The sequence below is a fragment of the Monodelphis domestica genome, chromosome 3, assembly GCF_027887165.1.
Source record: "Monodelphis domestica isolate mMonDom1 chromosome 3, mMonDom1.pri, whole genome shotgun sequence".
Lineage (NCBI taxonomy): Eukaryota > Metazoa > Chordata > Mammalia > Didelphimorphia > Didelphidae > Monodelphis > Monodelphis domestica.
In genome coordinates this window covers 504,496,536-504,524,263 of record NC_077229.1, presented here as the reverse complement: position 1 = coordinate 504,524,263, position 27,728 = coordinate 504,496,536, and the positions used below count along the sequence as shown (strand labels likewise).

At 34.3% G+C, this 27,728-nt stretch overlaps 1 protein-coding gene across 1 annotated transcript in view; it reads left to right on the top strand.

Annotated features, from left to right (window-relative positions):
- IPO11 (importin 11) overlaps positions 1 to 27,728 on the top strand; it is a 197,492-nt gene that overhangs the window by 125,501 nt on the left and 44,263 nt on the right. Inside the window, exons 25-27 of the mRNA XM_007486378.3 lie at positions 8,097 to 8,192; positions 13,203 to 13,316; positions 19,600 to 19,721. Coding sequence (XP_007486440.1) covers positions 8,097 to 8,192; positions 13,203 to 13,316; positions 19,600 to 19,721 — 332 coding nt within the window. The remainder of the gene's footprint in view (positions 1 to 8,096; positions 8,193 to 13,202; positions 13,317 to 19,599; positions 19,722 to 27,728) is intronic.

The window sequence follows — 27,728 nt, the reverse complement described above, 5'->3', positions numbered from 1 at the left end:
ACCATGGAACGTGAAGCTGAGGATGATGGGGAGAATTGTTTAAAACCAATTTTTTTTATAATTCCATTTTTGAATATTGTAAAACTTGAGCTGTTGCAAACCCTTAAGTATTATTAATTTGACTGAGTATTCTATTTTAGATTTTTTCTCTGTTAACCATGACATGTTTATTATTTTAATCACATTGTAGGGAAATTTAAATTAAAAGTATCATTTCCCTTTTTTTCAAAAACAGAATAGGTAGCATGTTGTTGCCATGATATTTTTACAGCTAAGTTATGTCATCATGATTATAACTTAGTATTTTAACTAATAATAACAATTATTTGTATTGTAATTTAACACAGCGATTTCCTCACCCTATTAAGAATCCAGAATCTTGTATTTTTATATTTTTAAGTCTTTTTAATAATTTTCAAAATTTCCTCTTTTGCTATCAATTGTTACTTTCCAGGGTCAGTGTGTCTGCCTCAATGAGTTTTTAAAAAGGTATTTCTAGGAAAATACAAATAAATGATAAAATGTTAACAGATAACATTGTTAACTCAACTCCCATTTATACTTGTTATCTCTATAAAGAAAAATCCTAAAATAAGGAAGCATACCCTCCCTGAAGATGTATTTTCAAGTACTTAGGTATTAGTGACAGTCACAGGCAATGAAGGAATTCAGAAATTTGTAGTTCAGCTTAAATCTCTATTTGGCAACTAGGGATTGCATTGGAAGTCAGTAGAGACAATTATGGGAGACAGCGTCTGTCCTTGGTGACATCTGGTTTAGCAGTCATGATGGAAAGTGACATTCTGGGACAAAGCCTGGGAATGGGATTTCATTTTGCTCTGGAAAGAAGATATAGGAAGTGAAATTCATTCAGAGTGATTTGAGAGTCAAGGACCATAAAAGAACAATTCTAGTCAGAAGCAGAGATTGTGGGATAATATAAATGGGTGAGAACAAAGCCTAGTGTGCAAAAGAGAATGACTGTTAGTCTGCAAGTTAAATGGATTTTGTGTGCACACAGTTCAGACACTACTCTAAACCCTCTCACTCCACCATACACACTAACTGGCTCACTCTCTCTAGGAAAAAAATACTATTAAGATTGGTCTTCTAAAATTCATAAATCCACTTTTGGGATCCAAAAAATGTAATCATAAGCACTTTGAATATACCTGTTGTGAAAATCCTAGAGAATGAACCCCAATTCAACATGTAGTGACAAAGCTGAAATAATTATGGTTATTTCTGTCAGTGTTTGAAAAATTAATGCTTTTCTTCTTTATTAATTCACTGTATGCTATAGTCAGGCTTATTTTGGGGGGGGGGGTAATTCCAACTCTATCATATATACCAACTTTGAGATCCAGTAGTTTTCTATTTTAAGTGCTATTACTAAATGAAAGTACAAGTTCCTTTTTTCCACATTGAAATTGAAGTAGTTTGTTTTCTTCATAACTTTCAGTTTAGATAATGAGAAATTCATTTTCTCTTGTTTTCTGTACCAAAACTAAATAGAATATTTGTATTCTTTTTTTCCCTTGGCCTTTATTTTATTCTTTGATGTCTCCCTTTAAATGAATTCTTAGCTGAGAAAGAAAAGCATATGTTTATATCTATTCAGTTTACAAATTCAGAAGATAGTATATGTAAGCATTGTGAGTAACCAACTTTAAAGTGTTATGAAACTATGTATATTTGTCTTTTTCTAATTTCTCCTATAGAAGTCATAAATTCCCTTAACTAAATCACTTTCACTTTATTTCCTTGACAATTTATATGAAATAAAATATCTAATATTTACAAAAAGTATCTTTATTAAAGTTGTTTTAATTAAGGTAAAAATGAAATGACTGAATTTGACTACTTCTAATAACTTAAGGATCAGTCATTTATTAAGCATCTATATGCTAGGCACAATACTTAATGTTGGGGATACAAAAAAAAATGACAAAAATCAGTCCTTACCTTTAAGTAGCTTACAATCTAATGCAGGAAGGCAACCTACCAAAAAAAAGCACACAAAAAACCAGAAGGCAAATGGTGTGGGAGGCAGGGTAAAGGATGATGGTGCCCAAAACAGGGACATGATAGAGAAGTCCAAAAGATTACAGCCAAATGAGAAATGAAGAGATTGTCAACCTGTGCTCCCTCCTGCAAAGGAGGTTCTGAGGAGAGAAGTCTTTCTCTACCCTCTGGTCAACAAGAAAGAAGAGACCTAGGGTAGATAGTATGAAAGAGGTTTGAGTTCCAGGACCAATTAGATCTTCTTGGGCTGAAGTAATCTTGCAGGACATGATGGAGAAATTCAGGAGTATTGCTATATAGGAAAGAGTTGAAACAAAGTTGAAAAGAGGATACAGTTCTAAAATCAGTAGGTTTTTTTTTTAATAGTAAAGTGCATTGGCATTTAGTCAGAATATGAAACTTGCTCTTCGTATTCATTAATAATAATGATTACTCACATTTGCATAGGCCATAATGTTTAATAAAGAATCTTCCTCATTCCAGCCCTCTAGGCCAGCAAGTGGCAGGGCATTGCAGGAACTGAAGACTTTTGACTTATTTCTTTGTCTACTATCCCACATCACATTCTCCTAAACAAATAGTTCAAGAACAACTAGTATAGGAGGCATCAAGAAGAAAAAGAGAAATTCTAGCTGGGTTGATTATAAGGGAGAGGACATTGAATTGTAGGTAGCTTTATGTTTTGCAAAGTAGACCAGACTTTTTTTGTCTGATTTTAGATTTATTGTCTCCCAAAGAGAAAACCTAATTCATTTAGAAATGGAAGCAAAGTCTAAACTGGATGCAGATTTCTGTGTTTTAGAAGAACAAAAAAGAAGAGGACAAGGTAGATTGGATAGTGTAGTAGAGAAATAGATACAATATCCAACAAGTCTTTCAGAAGGAAAGGAGAAAATAATGTTGATTATTATTGAGAGACCAAGGAAAATCAGAATTTAAGTCAAGAATTGAAATTAAATCAAGAAAGAGTTATATCTTGGTACATATGTACCAAGATATAAAGGCAGACTTCAGGGGTTGCATAGATAGATAGTGGGGAAGTATATGACATGGAAATACAGTTTGGAAGAGTTTGACCCATGTTAGAGGAGAGAGATTGAGAAGCTTAGCTATTAGGTCTAATGGCCAAAAGGGATTTTTTTCTTGAATGATAAGATGTGCTAAAGTATTTTTCTTATAATAAATAGAAAAGGAGATTTAAGATGTAATAGAAGATGATTGTCTATTGAAGAGAGATAGAAGAATATCAGTCATAGTAGGGATTTAGGGAATAGATAAAAGGAGTGAGTCTTAGAATGGAATAAAAAATACTTCTTCCTATAAGACAAGTGGCAAGAGAGGAAGAATGAAGATAAAGAAAATTTGAGGTAAAAAGCTGAATATGCCATTATGCTTCATTTATTTTGAACAGCAAAACACAAATTCATTTTTTTAAAAACACACCCACCTAGATGGTGACAATAAAATGTTTTTTAAAACACCTTCCCATTTTATGGTGGGTGACTAGGCTGCAACATACTACAAATGAGGAGTTTTACAACACAGATACAGAAGAGGGATATGATCAGAAAAAAAGGAGCTGATCAAATAACTAGAACAAAACATAACTAATATTTTGCTGGTATCCATGCAATCTGTAGAGACACTTCTAGGCTACCTCTCAGTTCCCTTGGCTCAGCTGCCTTCAGCCAGGTCTTATGGGTACTGGGGTAGCCTTTGTGGTTATCCTCTTCCTTCAGCACAGCACAATCTTTTGCACATTCAGCACCCACCACTCCTGTCCCCTATGCTACAGTGTCTCCTGTTGTCTACGATGGTCTGAAGAACATCCCTGAAGAAAGGCCTCGTTGCTACAGTTTGCCAGTTTCTCTAGCATCTACCCCACAGACCTCAGAGTGGAGCCGTGCCTTGTCCTCACCCTGTTTACCTTCCATGGCCAGAGAGATGACAACTAGAATGGATGAGAAACAGGCCTTTCATTTCTGCTGATGTCCTATTCTCCCCATCCAAGCTATGGCACTCTCCTCTCTCTTGTGGTTCTATTTGTGTGTGTGTGTGTGTGTGTGTGTGTTTATTTTTTTGAAGTGTTTATATTTGTGCTGAGGTATAGAAACCTTCTCTGATTAAATTTTGCACCAGTGGGGGGAAAAGGCAGCAAGTGGTGTAGTAGATGGAGTTTGGGGCCAGGAGGAAGGAAGATCTGAGTTCAAATCCTGACATAGATACTAGCTGTGTGATGTCACTTAACCTCTGTTTGCCTCAGTTTCCTTAAGTATAAAAGGGGGTTGATATTAATAGCACTTAGCTGGCAGGGATATTGTGAGGATCAACTGAGTTAGTATCTGTGAAAGTGTTTAGCATGGTATAGTAGGTGCTATATAAATGCTTATCCCTTTCTCTTCCTCTTCCCCCTTGCCCTCATTGTTCCAGTGATATTGATGCTTGTTAAAGAAGGAAAGAAGGTCCTTATTTACAAAATTTGTGGCAGTCGTGCATGAGTTAGTGAGTTGTGTTGTTCTAGAAAGTATATTCTTTTTGATTAGTGATGTTAACATTCTCATTGGAGTATATTGTGCAACTCTAAAGTGTTGACTTGAATTATTTCGACCAATTTGGCTATATTTTTAGGTGAAAAGTGTATTTCAGAATTTCCACTTATTTTGTCCTTTAGATTGAAGTTGAGTTGTCATCTAGTCTTGTTGTTTAAACATATCATCTACATTCACTTAGTTTTTCAAATACCATTTAACAAATGTAATTTCTGTAGGTAAATTTTTGAAATTCATTGAATTTTATCTTTTTAAAGATTACAGTAATTTTTTTCTATTCTTTTTCTCTCATTATTAGAACTCTGTGTTGACTGCATAGATTTGAACATGCTACTTAGCTGCTCAAGAAGCACCCTATTGCCTTGTAGATTAGAAAAAACAATTCCTCACATTGGCATTTAAAGCCTTTCCTAATCTGACTTTAGTTTATGTTTCCAAACTTATTAAAATTATTACCCATCATGTACCCTTTCTTCCATCTACACCAGCATAGTGATTCTTGCTCAACACTGATGTTCTGTCTCCCTCTATGCCTCTGCTCTGGTGCCAGTTCCCCTCCAACCCGCCACCCCCCATACCTAGATTGTACCCTTCCCAATTTACTAGATCTTGGCATAAGAGCTGCCTCTTGAGTGGGACCCTCTCTTACCAACTGTCCTTTCTGAAGCTGCTAATTCCCCCCCCCCCAAATTACTTAATATCTATTTTACTTTTCTTTTTATTTTGTAGACATTTTGTATTTCCCTAAAGGAACATGTCTTCTTTACCCATAGAATATGAGCTCCTTGAAAACAGGGGCTATTTAGTTTTTTAATTTTGTATCCTCAACATCTTGCATGGTTGATGCTTTTTTTGACCAATATACTTGTATGATCCATATATTTCTGATGGCCAGTATTCCAACTTAATCACTAAGACTGTAAGTGCTTACTGTGTTTTAGATGTCATGGAGATGAATAAAAGGAATGAAGTAATTCTTACTTGAAAGAAACCTGAATTTTGATAAGTGACTGACTTACACATCACACTCAAGATACATTAAAGTAAACTAGTTCACATTCATATTAGCAGTATACAATTTAAAAATATAGTTACATATGCACATTAAGTGATTTCACTCTAGAGCAATCTTTTAATTGAATCTTAAAATACTTGTACTTGAAAAGTATTTTTTTTTACTTTATGCCTTAGTAAATGGGATTTAAATATGAAGACAATGTTATTGGAGATTTTTTTCGAAAACCAATAATATGAAATGGAAAGTAATTGTTGGAAACATTTGAATATCTATAAAATTATTTGTGTCGGTCTTATGCTTTGTTATTTCTGTCACTTTTCATCTATGTAATATCAAAAGAATTTTACTAAATAGGAAAAATTATTCATATTTAAGATGAAATGCTTTTTATTCATTTGGAAGACTGATACATTCCGGAATGAGTCTCATCTCTAGTTCTGGTTTCCTCTCTCCCTTCCTTTCTCCTTTCCTCCTTCCCTTCTGCCTTAGATTCAATACTAATTATTGGTTCCAGTAATTGGGGTTAAGTGATTTGCCCACAGTCACACAGCTATGAAGTGTTTGAGGCCATGTTTGAACCCAGGACCTTCTGTCTCTAGTCCTGACTCTCTCTCTCCACTGAGCCAACTAGCTGCCCCTTATTCAGTGTCTCTCCATGATTTTTTACCCCTTCCCCCCACTTTAACTCTAATATTTTATTAAAGTAAACTCTTCATATTGTATATTTAACACTAGCACTTGAAATGCATCTTTTTTAAAAAAGTTCTTCCTAGTAAATAAACATGCAGTAATAAAAAATAGCCAGATTTGTATCACCAATCATCTATAAAACTTAATTCTTAAAAGACCAAGAAAAACACAATTTTATTTTCAATATGTAATATGCTTTTCTATTTCATCTTTCATAGTTTTCTAAAAATCCATATTCTCTAATAGGCATATAGGTTTTGACGCTTTAGGTTGATCCTTTTTTTCTGACCTCAGTTTGAATGTTATAATTTTGTGTGTATTTGTGAATCTGTGTAGAAAGAAATATATTTTGCTTCATGGTGTATATTTGTTCCTCAAAACTTTCATATAAACTGAATGATGATTTAAAATTTAAATTCAGTATTTTATATTTTGAATTCATTAATGAAATTTGATAGTCACACTGAACCAATAGTACTTGATGCCTTAATAATTCACAAATTTGGATTTTTATATGTGATTTTCATAGAATCTAAAGCTTTGGAAGGGATTTTAACAATCTAGTTTCACTCCTTATCCATATAATATTCTTCCAATTGGAAATTGGTTCAGCATTTTTGAGGTACTCTTTTAGATCCTGGTTATTGGGTACAACACAAATCACAGTCCTGTTTACTTCCCTTTTACTAGGGACATATCCATTTTGACCAGTAAGAAGGGAACAAGTATATTATGATGAGCACTAGTTTGAATGTTTATGCAATGGAAAAAAATGGATTAGTAGCAGCTTTTTATTATACTGTAAATTGGTTCATTTAAAGTTCATTTGCACTATATATTTCCATTGGTCTGGAATCAGTTATATTTTATATCATTATAAGTTCCAGTAGTGTGAACCATGGGACTACTACATAGAATTTATAAATCACATTAATTGAAACTTAACAGTATTGAGGTATTGAAGAAATTTAAAAAAGAAATTACTTTTATTTGAAATATCTTCCTTAGGTATTTTTTTCTGTTGGTCAGAGTAGGTATAGCTCAACCAAAAATTATCGTATGCTTTTAGGCACACATCTCTTTTAAGTGTGGCCAATAAAATTGCATAGCTCTCTAGTAAATTTATGGAGTATCAAGATTTATATATGACCTGTGTATAACATATATATGTCCTTAGTGTCTGAGAACATTGGTTAGAACATGCCTTATGCTTAAAGACATATGACTTCTTATAGTCCTGTGCAGAGCTATTTAATTAATATCGTATAGCATTCCTGATAATGCAGGGCAAATTTAAGAAAAAGAACTATTAACCTGGTCTCCCCAACTCTGGGTCCTCAATTTTCAAAAACTGATGTAATATTACTATATTCTTAGGAATAAATGAATAAAATTCTATATTTGATAATAGGCAATGGGTTCAAAGGCATGTGAAGTTTAAAGTGCTGGCATGCCATTCAGGTAGACATGATTTAGTTGGTAGATGGGAATTCCTAGGAAGGTTTGTCAACTGCTCATCTCATATTTTCTCTTTGTTTATTAGACTGCTTGAGGTTTTAATTATCTGTAGCTGTAGCTTGCTATATTTCTGGTTATTTTAAATGATAAATTATATCTATTAGGTGTATCTAAATCTTTGCTCATACAACTGTAATTTATTTTGTTGTACTTGTTTAGTCACATTTAAAATAATGCACTAGAAATGCTATTTATGTCTTAAATATTTGTTTCCGGTGTTATGTGAAATACTAATCTTTTACATGAAACACTGAGTTTTTTCATTCACTCTTTAATATACATTCTTATTTTTGCAGGTAGTGGAAAATGTTCTTAAAGTGAATCCAACATTAGGTCCTCAAATGTTTCAACCAATTTTACCATGTGTGTTCAGGGGCATTATAGATGGAGAGGTAAGACATTCTTTAAGATTAAGATTGGATTCTTAGGTTTGTCATGCTAATAATAAAACAGATCTTTCTGGAGGGAGACAAAGGAGAAGAAACATAGTTGCCTATTGTAGTGGTGTCCAACTGAAAAAGAAATGGAGACCATTCAACTGTTCATAAGAATCCTTTAGGGTCTCATGTTGACTTAGAAAACCACATATTAATATTATATTTTCATTGCATTTTTTTTGTTGTTTGTGTTTTGTTTTATTGTATTTTTTGTTTATATTTTGTTTTATTGTATTTAAATTTTGCTAATATTTTTCACTTACATTTCAATCTGATTCGGGCCATTTTTTGGAGTGTTGAGGGTCATGGGTTTGACAACTCTGCCCTATAGAGTCCCATCATCAACATCCTTCCTCTTTATCGATTCAGTTTTAAGTTACAGAAAAATGGCTGCTAATCTTTTAATGTAGAACCTGCTAGATTGTCTTTGGAAATAATGAGAGAGGGATTCTCCGTAAGTTTTTGGTAGGGAGAGGATGATATGAAATCATCAGAGTCCTGCTCTCAGATAAGTGCTTAATTAACATAGCATGAGTCCACTTCTGTCAGAAGCTCTTGGTTCAGGCCATTCCTCAAATCCTTATTGCCACTCATGGATTAACATAGGCCCCTGCTCTTAATGGAAAGCTAATAAAAGACCTTACCTTATAAAAGAACTGTTTATCAGTCATTAGTTCCCATTTCTGCATGGTATCCCTCTGCATGCAAATTTCAACACGAGTGCCCTACCTTCATAATAGTGTATGGAATTCTCTCTCTGAAATAAATTTTGATAGCATGAGAGGAAAGGGAAAAGAATCAGATTTGTACATTCCTGTAGGTAGTGACAAATGGAAACTGATGCTTTATTTCTCCAACATTCCAACCAATCAGTAGAAACACTTCATAGTCTTTTAAATAGTATATACATATTACAGATAATGAAAATGGAAAATAAGTATTTTCTGGTTTTATAAAGCATGAAGACTAATTAGTCTTTTACTTTTCATATTTCTAAGAATTATTGTATTAACAGAGCACATACTATATAGTTAGGTTTTCATTGGTATTATTAGATATAGAGTCCTAGACTTAGAATCGAAAAGACCTAGATTCAAGTCATGCTGCAGACACTTACTGGCTCTTTGATTCTGGGCAAGTCATTTAATTTCATGAAGCTTTAGTTTCCTCATCTGTAAAATAAGGGACTTGGTCTCTATGGTCTCTGAAGGTCTCTTCTAGTTCTAAATCAGTGCTTCTGTATTCTTTGATATCTTTTTTTAATATACCTGTCATCTTGTTACACTTTCCCAGAAACTGTCACCAAATCCTCCTTCATAATAAAGAAAAAGAAAAATTTTAAAGTAAATCTGACCATGACAACAAGTTTATATTATATTCCTTACCTTGTATTATGTCTTATTCACTCTCTTGCCTACCCCAGAAGATGGAAATTTAGTTATCTTCTCTTCAAGGTCAAAGCTGGTCATTTCAGTCATAGTTCAGCTGCCTTTTTAATGTTCTTTTTATTTATCTTATCTTGTCCATTATATGTCTTCTTCTCTTAGTTCTCCTTTGTTCTGTTTTAGTTTGTGTTAGTCTTCTAATATAAGATATAGTAACTAACAGATTGTGTTTGTTGTCTAAGCAAGCTTGCAAACAATTCATCATTAGGAATTTAGACACTAGGTACTGAAAATTGTTAACCATTGCAACTTTTAAGAACAGATTGGTAGAGGTACTGGACCTGTGATTTCACTGGTATAAGAAACACTCTCTATTAACATAGGTTGCCACCTTTTCTTTTAACTCTTAAGAAGTCTTAGAGAGTTGCTTAGAGCATTGAGAGTGTATGTGAATTGCCCAGGATCACACATCCTATCTATATGTCAAGGCAGAACCCAAAACCATGTTTTACTTGCTTTGAGGCCAGCTTTAGTCTATTTTTCCTGTTCTAAACCAATAATCTATCGACAAGACAAAAGGCAAAATAATGTTTGCAGAGTCGTTGAAAAGCATTGAGACTGCTTTGTGAGCACTGAGAAAGCATTAATTTAACTGTGGTTATTCCCACTGTGTAGTGTATGTCCAGTGAGTAATGTGTTAGCACATTATGAAGAGAATTTAATCATATTGATGTGTTTGCTATAAATAAAATCATAAGATTGGAAAGAAATTTCAGTTAAAAAGGAAGGCTTGCATGCATACAGACTTTCCTCAGGAAGGCCAATAAATGAATTGGTAAAGCTGTTTTTTTCTAATATAACCAAAGGAAGCAAGGAACTTCATTCCATTGGATAATTAATCATCTTACCTTCAATCATTCTTGATGACTAAAAATAAGACCATCATAAATTCAATTTTAGTTTTTGCACCAACATTTATTGTGAATGAAGTGGAGCCTTTCCATGGAAAATTTGACAATATCCTCGACACTATGTTTTATTAACTTATGATATCACTGTAAAAATATCCCAAAGAATTGAAAACTTTGGAGGAAAGAGTCATTTAAGGTAAAGAAAAAAAATGGAAGCATTGAAAGACTTCATAGGCTGACCTGAACATATCATTTATTTTGAATACTTTATTCAGAAGTGAGTCAAAAGTTATTGGCCTTGGCAGGTATCAAACAACATCACAAAAAACTAATTTGACTTCATTTTAACAGATAGAAAGCAACTGATTATAAATCTCCTGCCTTTTGTCTAATCTGAAAGATCTTCCCTTGGTTAGAGTATAGTATGGTGGAAAAGGACTAGACTGGCAATAAAGAAAATTCTGAGTCTGCAATTTCTCTTAAAACCCACTAGCGAGGTGCTTACCCAAAATCTGTTTCCTTATCTGTAAAATGAGAATAATACTATTAGTATTTATCTATGAGAAGTAATGGGAGAATTAAGCATATTAATATAAATAATTTCGCAAAACTTAAAATTGCCATGTAAAAGTCAGTTGTCATTATGATTATTACTCAGTACTCAAATGAATTTCTGATCTCATCTAATTCTTGCCATGCCTAAAATGGGATACCTGCCATAGAAAGCTTACCTAACCCATGAAATTCCCAAGAAATTTGTGGCACAGAAATCTCTGCAAGGCTTTCTTCCAACCATCTTGATAGAAACTTTCATTACTCTCTTCTACCATTCACTACTCACTATCAGTTATTGTTTGTTAATAGTAAATATAGTTTTGCCAATTAATAGGAAATTAAAAGAACAGTAACACTTTTTAATTGGATTAGTTCAAAATGCCTTATTGCAATAATTTTTTAATTGTATTGGCAATAGTAAAGACATTGCTGTCCATAGGAATTCAACCAGTACTAAACTTTTGCCAGAGCCTGAAAAAGCCCAGAAACCAAATCTGTCTGCAGATACTTAATATTCTTATTGATCAAGGAGATGGGAAAACTGAGGGCAAAAGTCATAAAGTACAATCCCATCTACCGCATACTGTAGCAGAAAGTAATATATGTTTGACCGAACAAAAAATAATTTTTTAGAGAAAATAATTTTGGAGATTGAGCAAAACCTGATTGTCCAGGCTTCATTTGCATATATGAAATTAGAAGGAAGAGCAAGAAACCAGCAAAATAGAATGGATCTTCTGACATTTTTTAATGCCCTGTTTTTGTTGTCAATGAGTCCACCTATTTAGTACCTAGTAGTGTACTGTATTAAAAAGTATTAATGGCTCTTAATAGCAAGTTTGGTTAAATAAGATATCATGTGACTAAATATAAAATAATTTTATTTTAAAGGTCACATTTTGAAAATTATTCAAAGATTACTTCTCAAAATATATTAAAGAGATTTCCCCAAAGATCATACAGATGATTCTTGTTAAAAAGACAGCTGAGAAGATAAAGAACACTTTTGAATGCCTGTTTTTTCATCTCTCTTGGTATAAAGGTATCCTCAATTAAAAAGAAACAAAGCCATATTTCAAACAATTTCCTGTAGTAAAACAAATGTTTAGTGACAATTTTTGGTAGTCAGATGCTTGAGAGGTTTTATAAATGTCTCCCTATGCTGGTTTTGGATCTTAAGAAAGGTTTTGAACTCTGCACAATTTTGAAGGCTCTCATTGGATGAGCTGTCTCCCATGTGTACAACAAAATCTTACTAAACTGTGACAGATGCCACTGTAGAGATAATTTTGTTCAGTGAGCCACCTTTTATATGTTTAGCAGGGATTGTGTCTTTGGTGATGGTGATCTGTCCAAAGTCCAAACAAAGGACTTTTTGGTGATGTTCTTCAAATCTTTGCACAGATCACACTACTTTTCATGATTACAAAGTCTTCCTGACCACTGTCTCATATCTTTATGTCCATTATTTCCCCGATGAAGCTAGAAGGATACAAAGACGGGAATTAAAGTTACAAATGACTCAGAGGACAGTTGTAGTCTTATAGAGAAGATGCAATATGTTAACCTCAAATGCTTGCAAAAAATTGCCTAAAAGACATTATAGTGGGCTGATCATGTAACAAGGACATGATCACAGCACATGAACCCCATGAATAATATTACTCAGATGTTAAACTTAAAGGAAATCTACTAGCCAATTGAATTAATTATTTAGGCTAGTGCTTCTTTGATTAATGAGGTGGCAATGAAACCTTTGTATTTAGACAAGATCTAAAACCCCCCTACAAAGTCATATTTTCCTAAAATAGACATGTAGAAAATATTGAAAGACATCCCATTTTAGTTTCTGGAACCTGGGATGTCTTAGAACCACCAAACTTGCAGGGTTATTTATCATTCTGAAAAACTTATACTTTGTTATAATCTTATAATTATGAGTGGTTAGTCAGAAAGGGCATATTTGCTGTTGATACTCAGAAGTACAAGAAGTTTAAATGCAAATCTTTAAAATATTGAACAACTCTGAGTCCTTGTGGATTCTTCAGATCTCAAAAAAATAATATTTGAACCCCTTTAAATGATATTAATTAATTATTTTTTTAATTGCCCAGAGGTATCCTGTAGTGATGTCTACTTATCTTGGAGTCATGGGCCGAGTTCTGCTGCAAAATACTAGTTTCTTTTCTTCACTTCTAAATCAAATGGCACATAAATATAACCAAGAGGTAAGAATCAGCTTTTGTCGTAATTTAAACATCAAATGAAAACCAAATTTTCATAAAGTTCTTATGTTTTTAAAAAAACTTCTCACTCTTAAGTTCTAATGAAATAGAGCAAGGTTTTTGGTATTTAAAAAAAAATGAACCTTTGGAGGTAAGTCGATTTCTTGTATTGATAAGGAATTGAATTCTTACATTTATGTATCTTGGGAATCAGAAAGACCTCTCTAGGTTCACATCTCTCCTCAGAACTGTGTGATTCTCGGGAAGACATTTAACATCTCTGGATCTCAATACCTCCTTTTGTAAATTGTGGTATATTTGTCCTTGGCTTTTAAAAATCTGTCTTCCAGAAATAAATCTTTAATTCTGTGAAATTCTCTAAACAGTAATTATTTTGAATTCATCATAGGATATGATATGGGCATGCTTTAATCATATTTTTGCGATATCCCCTACCTGTAAATCCCATTTGCATTTTTTTCTGTCATATAATAAAACTGAGTTATTAAAGGACTTATGTACCAGATTGTCCCAGTTCCTCCTTTAGTTTCTTATTTTTCACTTCAACTTGACATTTATTTTCAATAATTATAACTAACATTTATATTGCCCTTTTGTGCCAAGTACTAGGCAAAAAAAATTAAAATGTAAATGATATAATGTATGCTAATTTAAACAATTCTTTTTATTTTTTTAAAACCTTACCTTCTGTCTTAGAATCAATACTATTTGTTGGTTCCAAGGCAGAAGAGTGGTACGGGCTAGGCAATGGAGGTTAAGTGACTTGCCCAGGATCATGTAGTTAGGAAGTGCCTGAGATCATATTTAAACCCAGGACCTCCTATCTCTAGGTCTGACACTATCCACAGAGCCACCAAGGTGCCCCCTAAAGAATTCTTAAATCATCATAATGTTTTCTGTCTATGTATATGTCACTAGATTTCAACTGTTATAGTATATGTAGGGCATTAACCTCATCAACTGTTGCTATAACTCCCTTTACAGTACTAACACATGACATCAGAAAGGGAGCATAGCTTATAAAATGCTGGACTCAGAGTTGGAAGACCTGAGTGCATGGTCTTGGCAAGTTACCCAGCCTCAATTTTATCATCTATAATTTACTTAATAGAATTAAGTACTTACTTTATGGAATGTTATGAGGATCAAATCAGAGAATACAGATAAAGTATCTTGTAAACCCTAAAGAAAACATTAGTTACAACTTTGGTAACTTATCTTTTTTCCTGCTGCCATGCTGCTGTACCCACTGTATCCCACTGGCCTAGAGATGGTGTCCTGGGACACCTAAAGCTTTCAAATGGGAATTATTTGATCTTGACTGGAGAGAGCCTCTGATGACCAGGAATACTGGCCTTATTGTTCCTTGCACATGACCCTTCCATCTCCTGACTCTGCCCCAGGTCTAGAAAGTTTTTTCTCTTCAGTTTTGCTTCTAGGCCTTTTTTAAACCTCAATTCAAATCCCACTTTCTTCACGAGGCCTTTCCTAGTTTTATTCACCTTCAACCCCTTTTGCTCCCTAAATCCCATATGCTAGGACCTTTCCTCTATGATTTTCTTTCTTTAGCTCTAGATATATCTTGTACACACAGCTTTTTGCATGTTATCTCTCTGATTAAAATTCTTGAGGTCAGGGATTGTGCCTTTTTAGCACTTGACACAATGCCTGGCACATGATGCATACTTCATAAATGCTTTTAGATAGATGATTGACATTTTCATGGTACTCTAAATCCTTAGGTGTTCTATTTCATTTGAGCGTCACAATTAGCTTTGTTTGTTAGGTACAGTGGGAATTCTTATCCCTACATTGGAGAGACCCAGGGTCATAGAGCTAGCAAATGGTGGAACCAGGATCCCATTCAGATGTCTATTAGCTTCAGGTTTAACATTTAGAGAAATTTAAAACCAGAAATTAAATGACCCAACTCAGTATCAAGATTTCTTTAGAGTAACAAAAGTCAGAACTAGATGGAAAAGTGGAAGTTCAGACCAGGAGGTTAGCTCTGGATCAAGAGAATATTACTGGTAATAGAAGGGAACCGGCTTTTTAAAATAACCAGTTTTTGTGTAACTTTGTCCTTATTATAGTGGCTGCTATGTGGATGTATTGAGAGACTAGAATGGGATTGCCAAATCTCCTCATACCCCAGAAAGACCAGAAAAGCCCATGAGCCCAGGCATTTCTTAGTGAGCTTTGAGCTGTATTAGAGGATCTCTCTGTGCATATTTTTATGACTTTTACTCCTTAACTCTTCACTGTCTTTGTTAATAATGCTAGTTTTCTTTAGTCATCGAGGCACTTCTCATTAATTGCCTAACTCTTCTAGGACTCTTTCCTGTTATATGACTAAAATGCTTAATTACAAGGTTAAACTACATCAGGTTAGTTACATTAGGTTCAAACTACACAAGCTTGTTGATGCAACACAATTATAATTCATCTTCCTCATCCTGCTGATTAGTTTTTTAGTGAGATCTCCCCTTTCCCCCAATGTCACACCATCAGTGTTGTAAAAACTTATGTGGCAAACACTTTGCTTGAAAATCCTCCCGAAATCCCTGCCCCCAGTGGCTCAGGGCCTTCCCCTAGAGAGCATGTCCCATTACTCATCCAGATACCATCCATCATGCTATTCCCTGAGATAATGAAAGGAGGTCACAGGCCATAGGTCACTATCCCCTATGCCTTTCTAAATTTTATTTTAGGATGTGTACTGTGTGAACCTTAAAAAATTCTCAGACCCTACTTCATAAGGTTTGGTTAAGACCCATTCCCCATTTTAAACAATGAAGGAACTTGGATCAGGAATGTGAAGATCTCTACTCCACCCCTACTTAAGCCTGCTTTAGGGGAAGAAACTCCTTGCTGAACAATGAAAAATACTTAAACCCATACTTATAGTAAGGCAAAAGTTAGTTCTTAAGCCATGCCTAGTTTTAGATCTAATACAAAAGGGTGCTAAGTACCTATAAAGGTCAGGCAACTTGTGAACTTACAAGGAGCAAAGAGGTGAGAACTTACTCAGAGGTTTTCTGGTGTGAATTACTCAAAAGTTTAGTCTACTCAGGTGTGAATTAAGAATGGTCTGTCCTTTGAAAAATGTCTACTGTGATTGGTAGATGGGAGAACTTAGGGGAGGTGACATAGGAGAAAATTCCCTTTATATGGAGGTTTGAGGTTTAGGTTTGAAGTCTAGGAGCTAAAAAATTGGAAGACATCTCTGTACAGGTGACAGTGGAAGCTATGGCAGTGAATCAGAATAACAAGGAGATACAATAAAGTAAGAAGAGTAGAATAGAGAATCTCAGGGAGCACTAAGTATTTGTCAAGAGGAATGTGGAGTCAAGACAGGAAATAGAATTAAAGTAGACTCAAGCATTGGATGTTGTTTGCCACCGTAAAATATAAGCTCTTTTAGGCAAAGACTTTTTGTCTTTTTATCTATAACATAGTGGTGTGTGTGTGTGTGTGTGTGTACATACATACACATATTTTTAACATATATATATATATATATATATATATAGTGTTAACACAGTGTCTGGTACTTGATAGGCATTTGACTTAAATTATTTTCATTGGGAACCTAAGGAGAAGAATGAATCCAGAAATGCTGGTGTTGGGGGTGATTGACAGTATTAATCAGTAGAAAGCAGTAGATCTACCACTTTTTCTGTTATACTCAATTACCAATTAAAATGAAAGGAATGACAGTTTCTTTTTTGTTTTCATGCAAGATATATTTCCATATTAGGCATGCTGCAAAAGAAAACCAATAAAAGGAAAGGAAAAAAAACATGCTTCATATTGTATTTAGATTTCATCATCATCTCTCTCTCTGAAGGTGTATATAGGATTTTCCATCATGGATCCATTGGAATTAAATTGAGTCATTTGTCTTGATCCAAGTACAGTTGATCATTGTTACAATGGAAGGCAGTTTCAAATGCCTGAATGCCTGAGAATGGAAGGTCATATTGCTAGGACTTGAGGAATGAGTGTTGTTAGAACAGTGTAAGTACATTGAGTGTAGAATACTTTACCAGGAAGTTTGATGGCAAAAGTGGGAAGAAATATGTAGAATTTCATACTACCCAATTTTAACTAGGCTCTCACTGTTGCATAGCAATCCTTTTGTTTCACAGTTACTTATGACCTGTCTTGTCCACCACAGCTATTCCAAACCTCTATTCACTCTTTAAGTGTCTTATGTCTTCCTTGACCTTAATCATATCACCTCTTACATGACTGAGTAAATTGAAGCCATTTGATGTGAGTACATTCCTCTTCCTTTCTCATCATCTCAAAACTCCTTGATAGCTTCCACAAGTCTATTGTCCATTCCCCCATCCCAGATAATAAAGTAGCTTTTAGCCAACCTTTCTACATGTGTCCTTGCTCCCGTCTCCTTTCTCTCTTCTCTATAAAACTATAATTTGTATCATTCCTCTCTCCAAATCTCCACATCTACTAGTTCCTTCTCTATTACCTTCAAACTTGGCCATGTCTTTTCCAGTTAAAAAAAAAATCTTTACCTTTTGTTTTAGTATCAGTTCTAAATCAGAGAAGAGGCTCGGGCAAGGCAATAGAAGATTTATTACCATCCACTCAACCTACTATCCTATGTTTCTCCCAAACTCCCAGAAAAAGTGATCAGTCTTTTCCCTCACTTCCTTATATTTGTGCATTCTGGCTTGAGATCATTCAAGGCAGGTCAGTGATTTATTAGTGAACAATTTTGATGGGCTTTTTTTCTGTTTCTGATCTTTTTTTTTCTCCTCACTTTTTATGCATTTGATACTATTGATCACCCTCTTCTGTATACTTTCTCCTCTGGGTATTCCTGACTCTGCTCCTTGTTTTCCTCCTACCTGTCTGACCATTCATTCCTTCTCAGGCTCCTTTATAAGCTTCTCATTTATATGACATCTCCTAACTACTTAAATATTCTCCAAAGCTCTGTCCTTGGGCCTCTTCTAACTACATTTTCTTTCTCTCAGTGAGCTCGTTAACTCTTAAGAGCTGGTGAATTTAATGTTATTTCTATGGCAATGATATTCATATCTCTGTATGTAGCCTGTTTTTCTTCAGAGCTTCAGTCTTAAATCACTAACTGCTATTGGACATTAAAAACTAAATGTCCTGGAGACATTTCCAACTCAGTATGGCCTCAAGTCATTCTCCTCTACTTTCTCCTCCCCTTGCACTCCAACTCTACTCCAAATTGACCTTTTTCTGGAGGGGCTAATGTTTGTTCTTCCAATCAGTCAGATTTGTGTCACCATATCATATCTTAGACATTTCATTCTCCCTCATCAAGAATCCATTCATCTGCCAGATACTGTCACTTCTATTCAAAATGTTAGAAAATGAATGCCAAAAATTGTTTTTCACATAATTGGGAAAAAATAAAAGCATTACTGAAGTGAAAAGAAAAGTTGTCATTTCTACCTACACAAAATTGATTGCTATCTCTACCTTTACGACACTTTAACATCTACCACTCTAGTTTAAGTCTTCATCACTTCTCACTTAGATTAGCACATTAACTCCCTAATTGGTCTCTCTGCCTTATGTTTATTCTCTTTCTAATCCATCCTCCTTGTTGGTACCAAAGCGATTCTCCTTAAATGTGGATCTGACCATGATACTCCCCTAACCAGACAATGCCAGCATTTCCTTATTGCCTCTAGGGTAAAATACAGATTTCTCTGTTTAACTTTTAAAGCCTTTCATCTTTCAATCTTAGATAGTATTATACTCTAAGATCCAGCTGTACTTATCTTCTCTTTGTTCCTCATATATGTGTACTCTCCCTCTCCCCTTCTCTGTCTCTCCTCTCTTTTTATATGCATAGCCTCATCTCCCATGTATAGCGTGTACTTTGTCCTTCCCTCCACCTCATGGAATTTCCTTGTTTTTCTTTAACCAAAAGTTGTAGCTCCATGTTTTCCATGAAGCCTCTCTTGCCCCAACTACTACTTCCCTCCATCTCGACTTACTTTTACTATCTTTATTATTTGTATTTCATTTTATGTTTTTGATATATTCATATAGTATACTTCTCCCCTGCTTGAATGTAAGCTTCTTGTTTCTAGGGATTGCTTCATTCCTATATTTATATCCCCAGCACTTAGCACAATGCCTTGTACATAGGAGGTAATTATGAGATATTGGTTGATTGATTTTAGGCATTAATAGTATCCAGTCTGAGTTAAATGGAAATATCTTTACTTTCTTTTTTTTTTTAATTTTGCAGATGGACCAGCTTCTGGGTAACATGATTGAAATGTGGGTTGATCGTATGGACAGCATTACCCAGCCAGAAAGAAGAAAACTTTCTGCTTTGGCATTACTTTCACTTCTGCCATCTGATAATGGGTAAGTGGATAAAATTCTTTCTTGAAAGAAAATTTCTATTACTATGTCTTAATACTTGTGTCTCTCTCAGTGTGCCTATATTGTGGAAAGCCAGATTTTAAAAATGCATATCTAGGTTTGTATGTTCTGTCAGATAATTAAAAAAAAAAAAAAAGCTTATTATGTGTCAAACAGGTCATCATATCCAGAGTCAAAACTTTTGTTTAATGGAGTTATCTATCTTTTGTGAACAAATTTTAGCATTACAAGTGGCAAAAATATCAGTTGAAAAATTTGTGCATGTTTATGAAAAATTTTTCTTTTAATAATATTGAATAAATTTTCTTTTTTCTCCTGTCCAGTGGTTCATAATTGTATCAAGTTTCATTGTAGGCTATCTTATTTTAACATTGGATTTTTTACTTTTAGCATTGGATTCTTTATATCTGTTTTATTTCCTATTAGGTGAGCCCAAAATGTTAATGCTTTTTTGTATTTATCTTATTCTTTACAGTTATCTTTAGAGAAATTGACCTTTCAGATTTCATCAGTTAATGAAATGCACATCACATCATTTTTGGTATGGCAGTTTAGGCTATCAAATTATTTTTAGCTTCTTTGATAAGTTTCACATTTCAGCACATTCACAACAGAATGGCATCAATTTCCCCTCCTTTTTAAAGTTCTGTTTCTGGAGTTTGGGGAGTTTAACAATATTCTTACTGCTTAGGGTATTAGTTTTATACTATAGATTATGAACAGTTAGGTTAGGTTCTGGAATCAGGAGACTCACATTATGACAAATTTTGTCTCTCTGCTGTACCTGTGCTTTTCAAAACTTTATAAATCTAATGCAGTAAGAAAAATCCCATTACTTTTCAGGGTTTTTTATACTCTGATATTTGTGTTATAAATACAAACATCTCTTGGGGGTGTTAAGAACAAATAAGGAGGACCTCTGTTTATAAAATGTTCATTTCCTCACTATAGTTTCACATATTCAGAGATCAAAAACTCAATATATAAATTACTGTCCTTTTTTCTTTTAGAAATGAACTACCAGAGCAATAACATTTATATACATATTAATTTTTGTATAAATAAAGTGTATCTTTTACCTTAGAGGGAACGTAATGACTTTTGTGGCTCATTAAGACTTTTATAATAAATATTTATTTGTTTATTATAAATATTTTATAATAAATATTTATTTAAATATTTGATAATCTCTATGACTCTTATTGGTGACATTATTGATTGCAATGCCATTACAAGAATTGGCTTGAAATTCACTAGAATGGCCAGCCTTCCCTTTAATCTAGATCAGAGTTCTTTTAGCCCTTAATTGCCTCTCACATTTGAAATAAAAGATAGTTTAAATAGATGATTTTTAAAAATTAGCAGACATGTCTTAAATATTTCTGACTTTGCTTGATAATATTTTATCATAATCCTTATCCATGTATTTAATTTTAAAATTTACATATGCAGAATTCCCCAGAGCTTCCTTTCACTATCCCATGCTTCACATTTGTTCTCCTATTCAGTCTAATTTCGTAGGAAAATATATATAAGGCATTTGTATCCCTCAGCATCCCATGTTTTTTTGTTTTAAAAGATAATGAGAATTAACAGAAAAAAATGTATTGCAGACTTTTCTATCACCACATAAACATACAAACTAAATATAAAGGCATTTATCATTATTACTTAAATAGCACTTAGCATAATAGAAAATCTCTTTCCAAGGCAGTATATATTTAAAGATGTTTATGGATGAGACCTTAGCTAAATAACTCATGTCATTCATTGAATCCATAAGAACTAATTAAGCATCCACCATATATTAGTCACTATTTAAGTCACAGGTAATACAAAAACTGTGGTTTTCATAAATTAATACAGTGTGGTTATATATGTATATCCATACATTCATCACCAATATGCTTTTAAATACTATGTAAATGTTATATTTAGTAAATATTATATAAGCTGGTGGGCATGATACGACCATTTGAACAAACCAGGACAGGTTTCTTGATGTAGGTGGTATGATTTTATGGAAGGGAGAAATGTATAATAAGCCTGAAAGATAGTTTGCTTTTAGATGATAATATACTTTAAATACCAGATAAAGGAGTTTAAATTTTATTTTAAAGGCAATGGGGAACCACCAGAGTGTCTTGAGAGGGGGAGTGACATGGTTAAAATCTGACTAAGAATATCAAATTTTTTAGCTATGTGGAAGACAGGTTAGATAAAGAAGATCTTATACCCATGAAATCTGATTAGGAGCATATTGCAATAATCCAAGTGAAAAGTGATGATTGCCTGAACTTGGGAGACTGTGGTAGAGAGAAGAGAGAAATGTGAGAGATGTTGCTGACCTTATTTGATACCTCATTGGATTTGGGGGCATGATTGGCAATAAAGAATCAAGGATGACTCCTAAGTTTTGAACCTTTATGACTGAAAAATGGCTTGAAGGATGTACTGGAAAGAACAATGTCTTTAGAGGGAAAGATAAGTTGGGTTTTTTTTTTAGACATGTTGAGTTTGCAATATTCCTATAGAAACCTTTTTGCAGGAAAACCTATAATAAAAAGGAACTTAGTGTACATCTTTCTAATTGGAGAAACAATTTTACTTGGTCCCATAAGTTTAGAAATTTAGAGCTGGCAGAGGCCTTAAAGGATGTAACCCCATTCCTCTCTCTACCCTCCTCTCCCATCTCATTTTACATTTGATGAAACTTAAAATGGGATGAGTATAGGAAGTGAGATCAGAGATCATAAGTACAGTGCTGGAAGAGACTTAGTGTTCACCCTCTTAATGCTTCTAACCACCATACCATACTGCATTTTTTTTCTTATGTTGATATAATTTTCTTTTGTAATTGAGATACAGTGAAACATAGTAAATAGTTTTATTTTGTTTATCTAATTTTTTTTTTACCAGAGTGAAAAATCTGGGGGAGCTTTTATGCTAAGTAAGACCAGATATCTAGAGTTGTGGATAAACTCATGAAAGTGACTTTTGATATGAATGTAAATGAGGGTGTAAAAGAAGATAAAGAAGCCAAAAGGATTAAATAAGAAAAGAACTAAAAATAATTATAGTTTAACCACTGGGAGGAAAAGTATTTAAAAGTTTTATTTGATTTTTAAATGCTTATTTTAAAAAACAAACCCTTTGTTATTTTACTTCGGTAATTTTAGCTGTTTTTATTTGATAAATTGTCCAAATTAAAAAAAAATTTAATAAGTCTATATTTCTTTATATCTGCTTGAGCAGACAGCCTCCCAATGAAGCTGGTAAGATTGACTCCTTGAATTTCTGAACAATGTTACCTTATTATCTCCTGCCAGCAGCATACACAGAGAAGGAAGTTAATGATTCCCTTAACCAGTGAAAGTGTAAAACTAAAGGCTCAAGGGGATAGCTTTCTGAGAACTAGATAAAAACCTTATTTCTACTTTCAGATTTATACTCAATTATGTCATTAGAAATCCTATGAACATTATTGAATGTTTTAGGTAATTTTGAAAAGTATTGAAAATATATCTCTGTCTAGAAGTCCTTCAGTATGTAAGTACCCCAAGAAAGCTTTAATATTAAAATTTTGTGAACTGTTAAAAACAGTTTAAAAGTAAAAACTAAACAGTCTTAAGAAAGAATAGTATTTTTTTCCCACATATATCTTGTTGAATGGAATAGTTGCTTGCATAGACAGTAACTAGAAATCTTTTCATTTTCCTCATAGTTACAGATTGTGTTGGAAATGGAGTCTTAAGTGCAGTTTTCATAATCATATAAGTTTTGTTTTGTTTTGTTTTTAATTTGCTCCTCTAACTGTTCATCTTAGCTTCCTGTTTATTTTGCTTGTGCTGCTATGCAGTAGGTGAGGGTTTTTTCCCCAATCTTTTCCTGGTTAATGTGTTTCCACAGCAATTTCCTGTTCTCAAATTCTGACTCAAACATTGACGTATGCTTATTCTGGAGACTATCCAGTAATGCTGATTACTGGATAAGTATAAGTATGATAAGTATATTTTGAGTAGGAATAAGCTGAGGAATTTCATTTTGATGTTGTTTTTCATTATCTTTAACATATGCTTGTAAGTGCAGTCATAAATGCATTGCTCGTATCAATTTTTAAAATTGCCTCTTCCTTTTATTTCCCATACAATAAAGTATAACTTGCTATGTGCCGTTAATGATTTACTCTAGTTATTTATGTCCTTCAGTAAGTTCTCAAATTTTCTTAGGTATTTGTGCGATTCAATAAATTCTAAAATTAATATATTAGTACAGAGGAATGTAACATATTTTATAATTTTAAAGTATAACTCAATGTGTATTTAATGAGCCTCTATATAACCATATATAGGATAAGTCTTATTTCCATTTAATAGAACTATTCCATTTTTACATTTTTATTGATCAGGAACTACTATACCTACCAATATAGCTTATCTCCTTTCCGGTATGCTTTTCCAAGAGAATTTGAGTAGTCGTGATGATGGTTTGACTTTTAACAGCAATTTTTTAAAAAGACCAAAAAGATTGCTGAGAGACGACGGCAGAAAGATAGGTTAGTGAGATAGGAGGGACATGAAGTTCAGACAGAATAACTGGTGAAAAGAGATGTCAGATAGAAGTAAGGGAATGCTTGGACTGATTTCAGTTCTCTTTAATGTGCTTCTTATGTACTTTCCTCCCCATGTGATTTTCTAGTCTTATAGTACTTCTGATTTTGCTTACCTTCTTGATTGCGTTGTGATAGGAATTTGAAGCAGCTATAAAAATATTAGGAGAATTCTGGTGAATATAAGATGTGACAGAGTTTAGTTCAACACATATTTTTAACAAGTTTTTTTCTTAAACATTATTAAACTTTATCAGCTCTCAGTTCCCTAGTCTGAAATTTGTGATATCTTTTTTCCATTGTAAGTAAGATGCTATATAAAACTGAGTTGTAGTGACTATATTGGTCCTTAAACAAGTCAAGTCTACATGTGCCGAGCACTGTCATAAATACTGGGAAAAACAATCGCCATCCTCAAGGACCTGAAATCCTAAAATGGGAGAATAAAAGAAAGCTGAGGGGAGAGGGAAGGAAGGCATACACATAAGAGCACAGTGGTGGAAGAAGTTCTGAGAGTCATGGCTATAGGAAGAGAGGAATGAAGGTGTGAAAATGGGTGGCCAGGTCATTTTCCTTAAAATGGAGGTTCCATGAGAAAGTGACCAGTTAGAGGAAGGGGGTCTCAGAGGCAGAGTGATCCTCTAGGAAGAGAAGGCTGCTAGGATGAAGTGAACTTCCCAAGGTAAATAATGCATTCTGCTCCACAGTGTAAACTGTGATAATAGCCCAAGACCAGGAAACAGGACACTATCATTCTGGTTCTGGCTTGCCTCTTAATGATAGCATTGCTTTGCACAAATCCTGGAGCTTCTCTGTGCTTTGTTTCCTAATCTGTCATTAAGCCCCAAAGGATACTTGAATTATATCAATTAAACAAAATTCAACCAGAGACTTGTAATTCATTCCTTGGCTTGTATTTGAAGTCTTACCTATTGCCCCTCCTCCCCCCTCCCCCTGAGACTTGTGTTCTCCTGAAACAGGGTTTGACTACACTATGATCATTTCCATGCCGTGATGAGGCACTGGAGCAGGGGTCCCCAAACTTTTTACGCAGTGGGCCAGTTCACTGTCCCTCAGACCATTGGAGGGCCGGACTATAAAAAAAGCTATGTCTGTCTGGGATAGCAAAGGCTGCAGCGCTGGCTGTGATGGGCCTGTAACACCTTGCACAGACCCATCACTGCCACCACTATACTGGGCAGCAGTATACACAGTGCGGAATCCCCTCCCCCAGACCACCGCTCACCATGCTGACGTCTTCCATTGTGCAGCCACATAATCCTTTGTGCAGCACCTCGTTCTTGTTCAATTACTCTCAGAACCAGGTGCCACGCAAAAGATTATGTCACCAGAAGTAGTACTGTATGTGAGCAATGCCACACTTTGTGGAGCTGCCACATGCAGTGCTCCTCTCACTGAGACCAATGAAAGAGGTGCCCCTTTTGGAAGTGAGGTAGGGGCTGAATGTGGCCTGCGGGCCATATTTTGGGTACCCCTGCTCTGGGGGATCCTCCCAATGAAAAAAAACTACATTATAGCTAACCTTTGTTAGTTTGGGTGCTTTTTCTGAGACAAAACATTTTTAGTGTACTCGAATAACATTTTAACATTTGATACACGTTATATTTTCATTTAGCATTAATCAATCATCTCCTATACAAAAATGATACATCTCTTTAGATAGATGTCATAAGTGTTATTATCCTTATTTTACAGATTCAAAAACAGGTTCGGACAAATTAAGTAACTTGCAAAAACCAGTAAGTGGCAGAAACAGCCCTCCCTCTTCCCCCTTTTACATCCAGTGCTTACTGTTCCTGACTTCAAGCTCCTTAGTTCTAATTGGAAAGAATATGACCTGGACATAACTAGAGGGAAATCTAGCAGAATGTCACAAAAAGTTTGTGGAAAAATGGAATCATTTCAACTGAAAAAAATCAAGGTAGATTTCATGAAGGAAGTAGCATCTGAACTATACGAGTAAGGCTTTTGTAGGTGGGTAGGGTGGAACCTATAAATGCACAAAAGGCCAAAAAGGACCAGTTTTCTTAGAATATGGAGTGCTGAAAGTATGGAAAGAAGAATGGAATGAAGGAAAGAAATAGGAAGAGAAGGAAAGAGGGAGGGGAGAACGAAAGGAGAGAGAAGATGGTGAGAAGGAAAGAAGACAGGACGGAAGGAAACAAGCAATTATGAAGTGCCTACTATGTGTTAGGCATTATGCAAAGTACTTCACAAATACCATTCATTTGATAAGGAATAATGATACATAAAACTGGAAAGTTAGGATGAACCTTTGTTGTTGAGGACTTTGAAATACCAGACAGAGAAGTTTATTTTGTGTTTTTATTAATTAGGCAATAAGGAATGGCTGAAGTGTTTGCTATTTTTTTTTTTTTGCAGAATGATGAGATGATTTCACCTAAGCAGGGACTCCAGAATTATTGTGAAGGATTGATTGAATTATCAGGGATCTTAGTGGCCATCTAGTCTCATTTTAGAGATGAAGAGACCCAGAGAAGCGACTTGATTTGTGTAATATTATCCAGGTAGGAAGTGGCAGAGCCAGGATTTGAGTCCAATTCTCCAAAATCAGTGAGTGTCCTTCCCACTCACTATAACATATTTCCTCTGGAGAAGGGAAGAAACTGGTGGTAGGAAGACCAGTTGGAAGCCATTACAGTAGTCTAGTTAAGAGGTAATAGTTCCAAAATTAGGGGAATGTCAATGGGATACACAAAAAGAATATGATTGAGTGAATGAAGTCAGTAGAAATTGGGAAGTTAAGAGGTGGTAGTGTAGGAACATTAGTTGAGATTTAAACAGGTTGTGATTGATATGTGGATAAGGTGTTCTTGAGTGTATTTTTAGTAGTCAGAAATATGGGACTGGATTCCACATGGAACTCGGGTTCATTTGGAGTTCTAGATTTGTGATTTTATTTGCAGAGAGGTGATCATTGAAGTCATAGGAGAAAAGAGAGATTGCCAAAGCGAAAGAAATAAAGAAATGAAGATCAAGGCAGTACTTTGGGGAAGAAATAACTTAAGGAGAATGAGACTGGTTAATGAAGAATACCTGGAGAATACTGTAGAAATGAAGTTTATGTGTATAGAGCAGGATTGGACTAACTATCTTCAAAGTTATTGGAATGTTCAAACTGCCTGCAGATAGAGAAGATTCCATTGGGTTATGGTATTATTTAGTAATGGGTAGCTCTGAAAGAAATTTTCACTGGGTTGGGAATGGAAACTTTGTAAGTAATTGAGGGCCAAGTAATGTTTATAAAGGACTTGAAGGAAACAATCATAGGCTTTTTATTCTTTATGGAAGTTGAGAAGTTCAAGGAATTGAGATTAGGACAATATCTTCACAGGAAC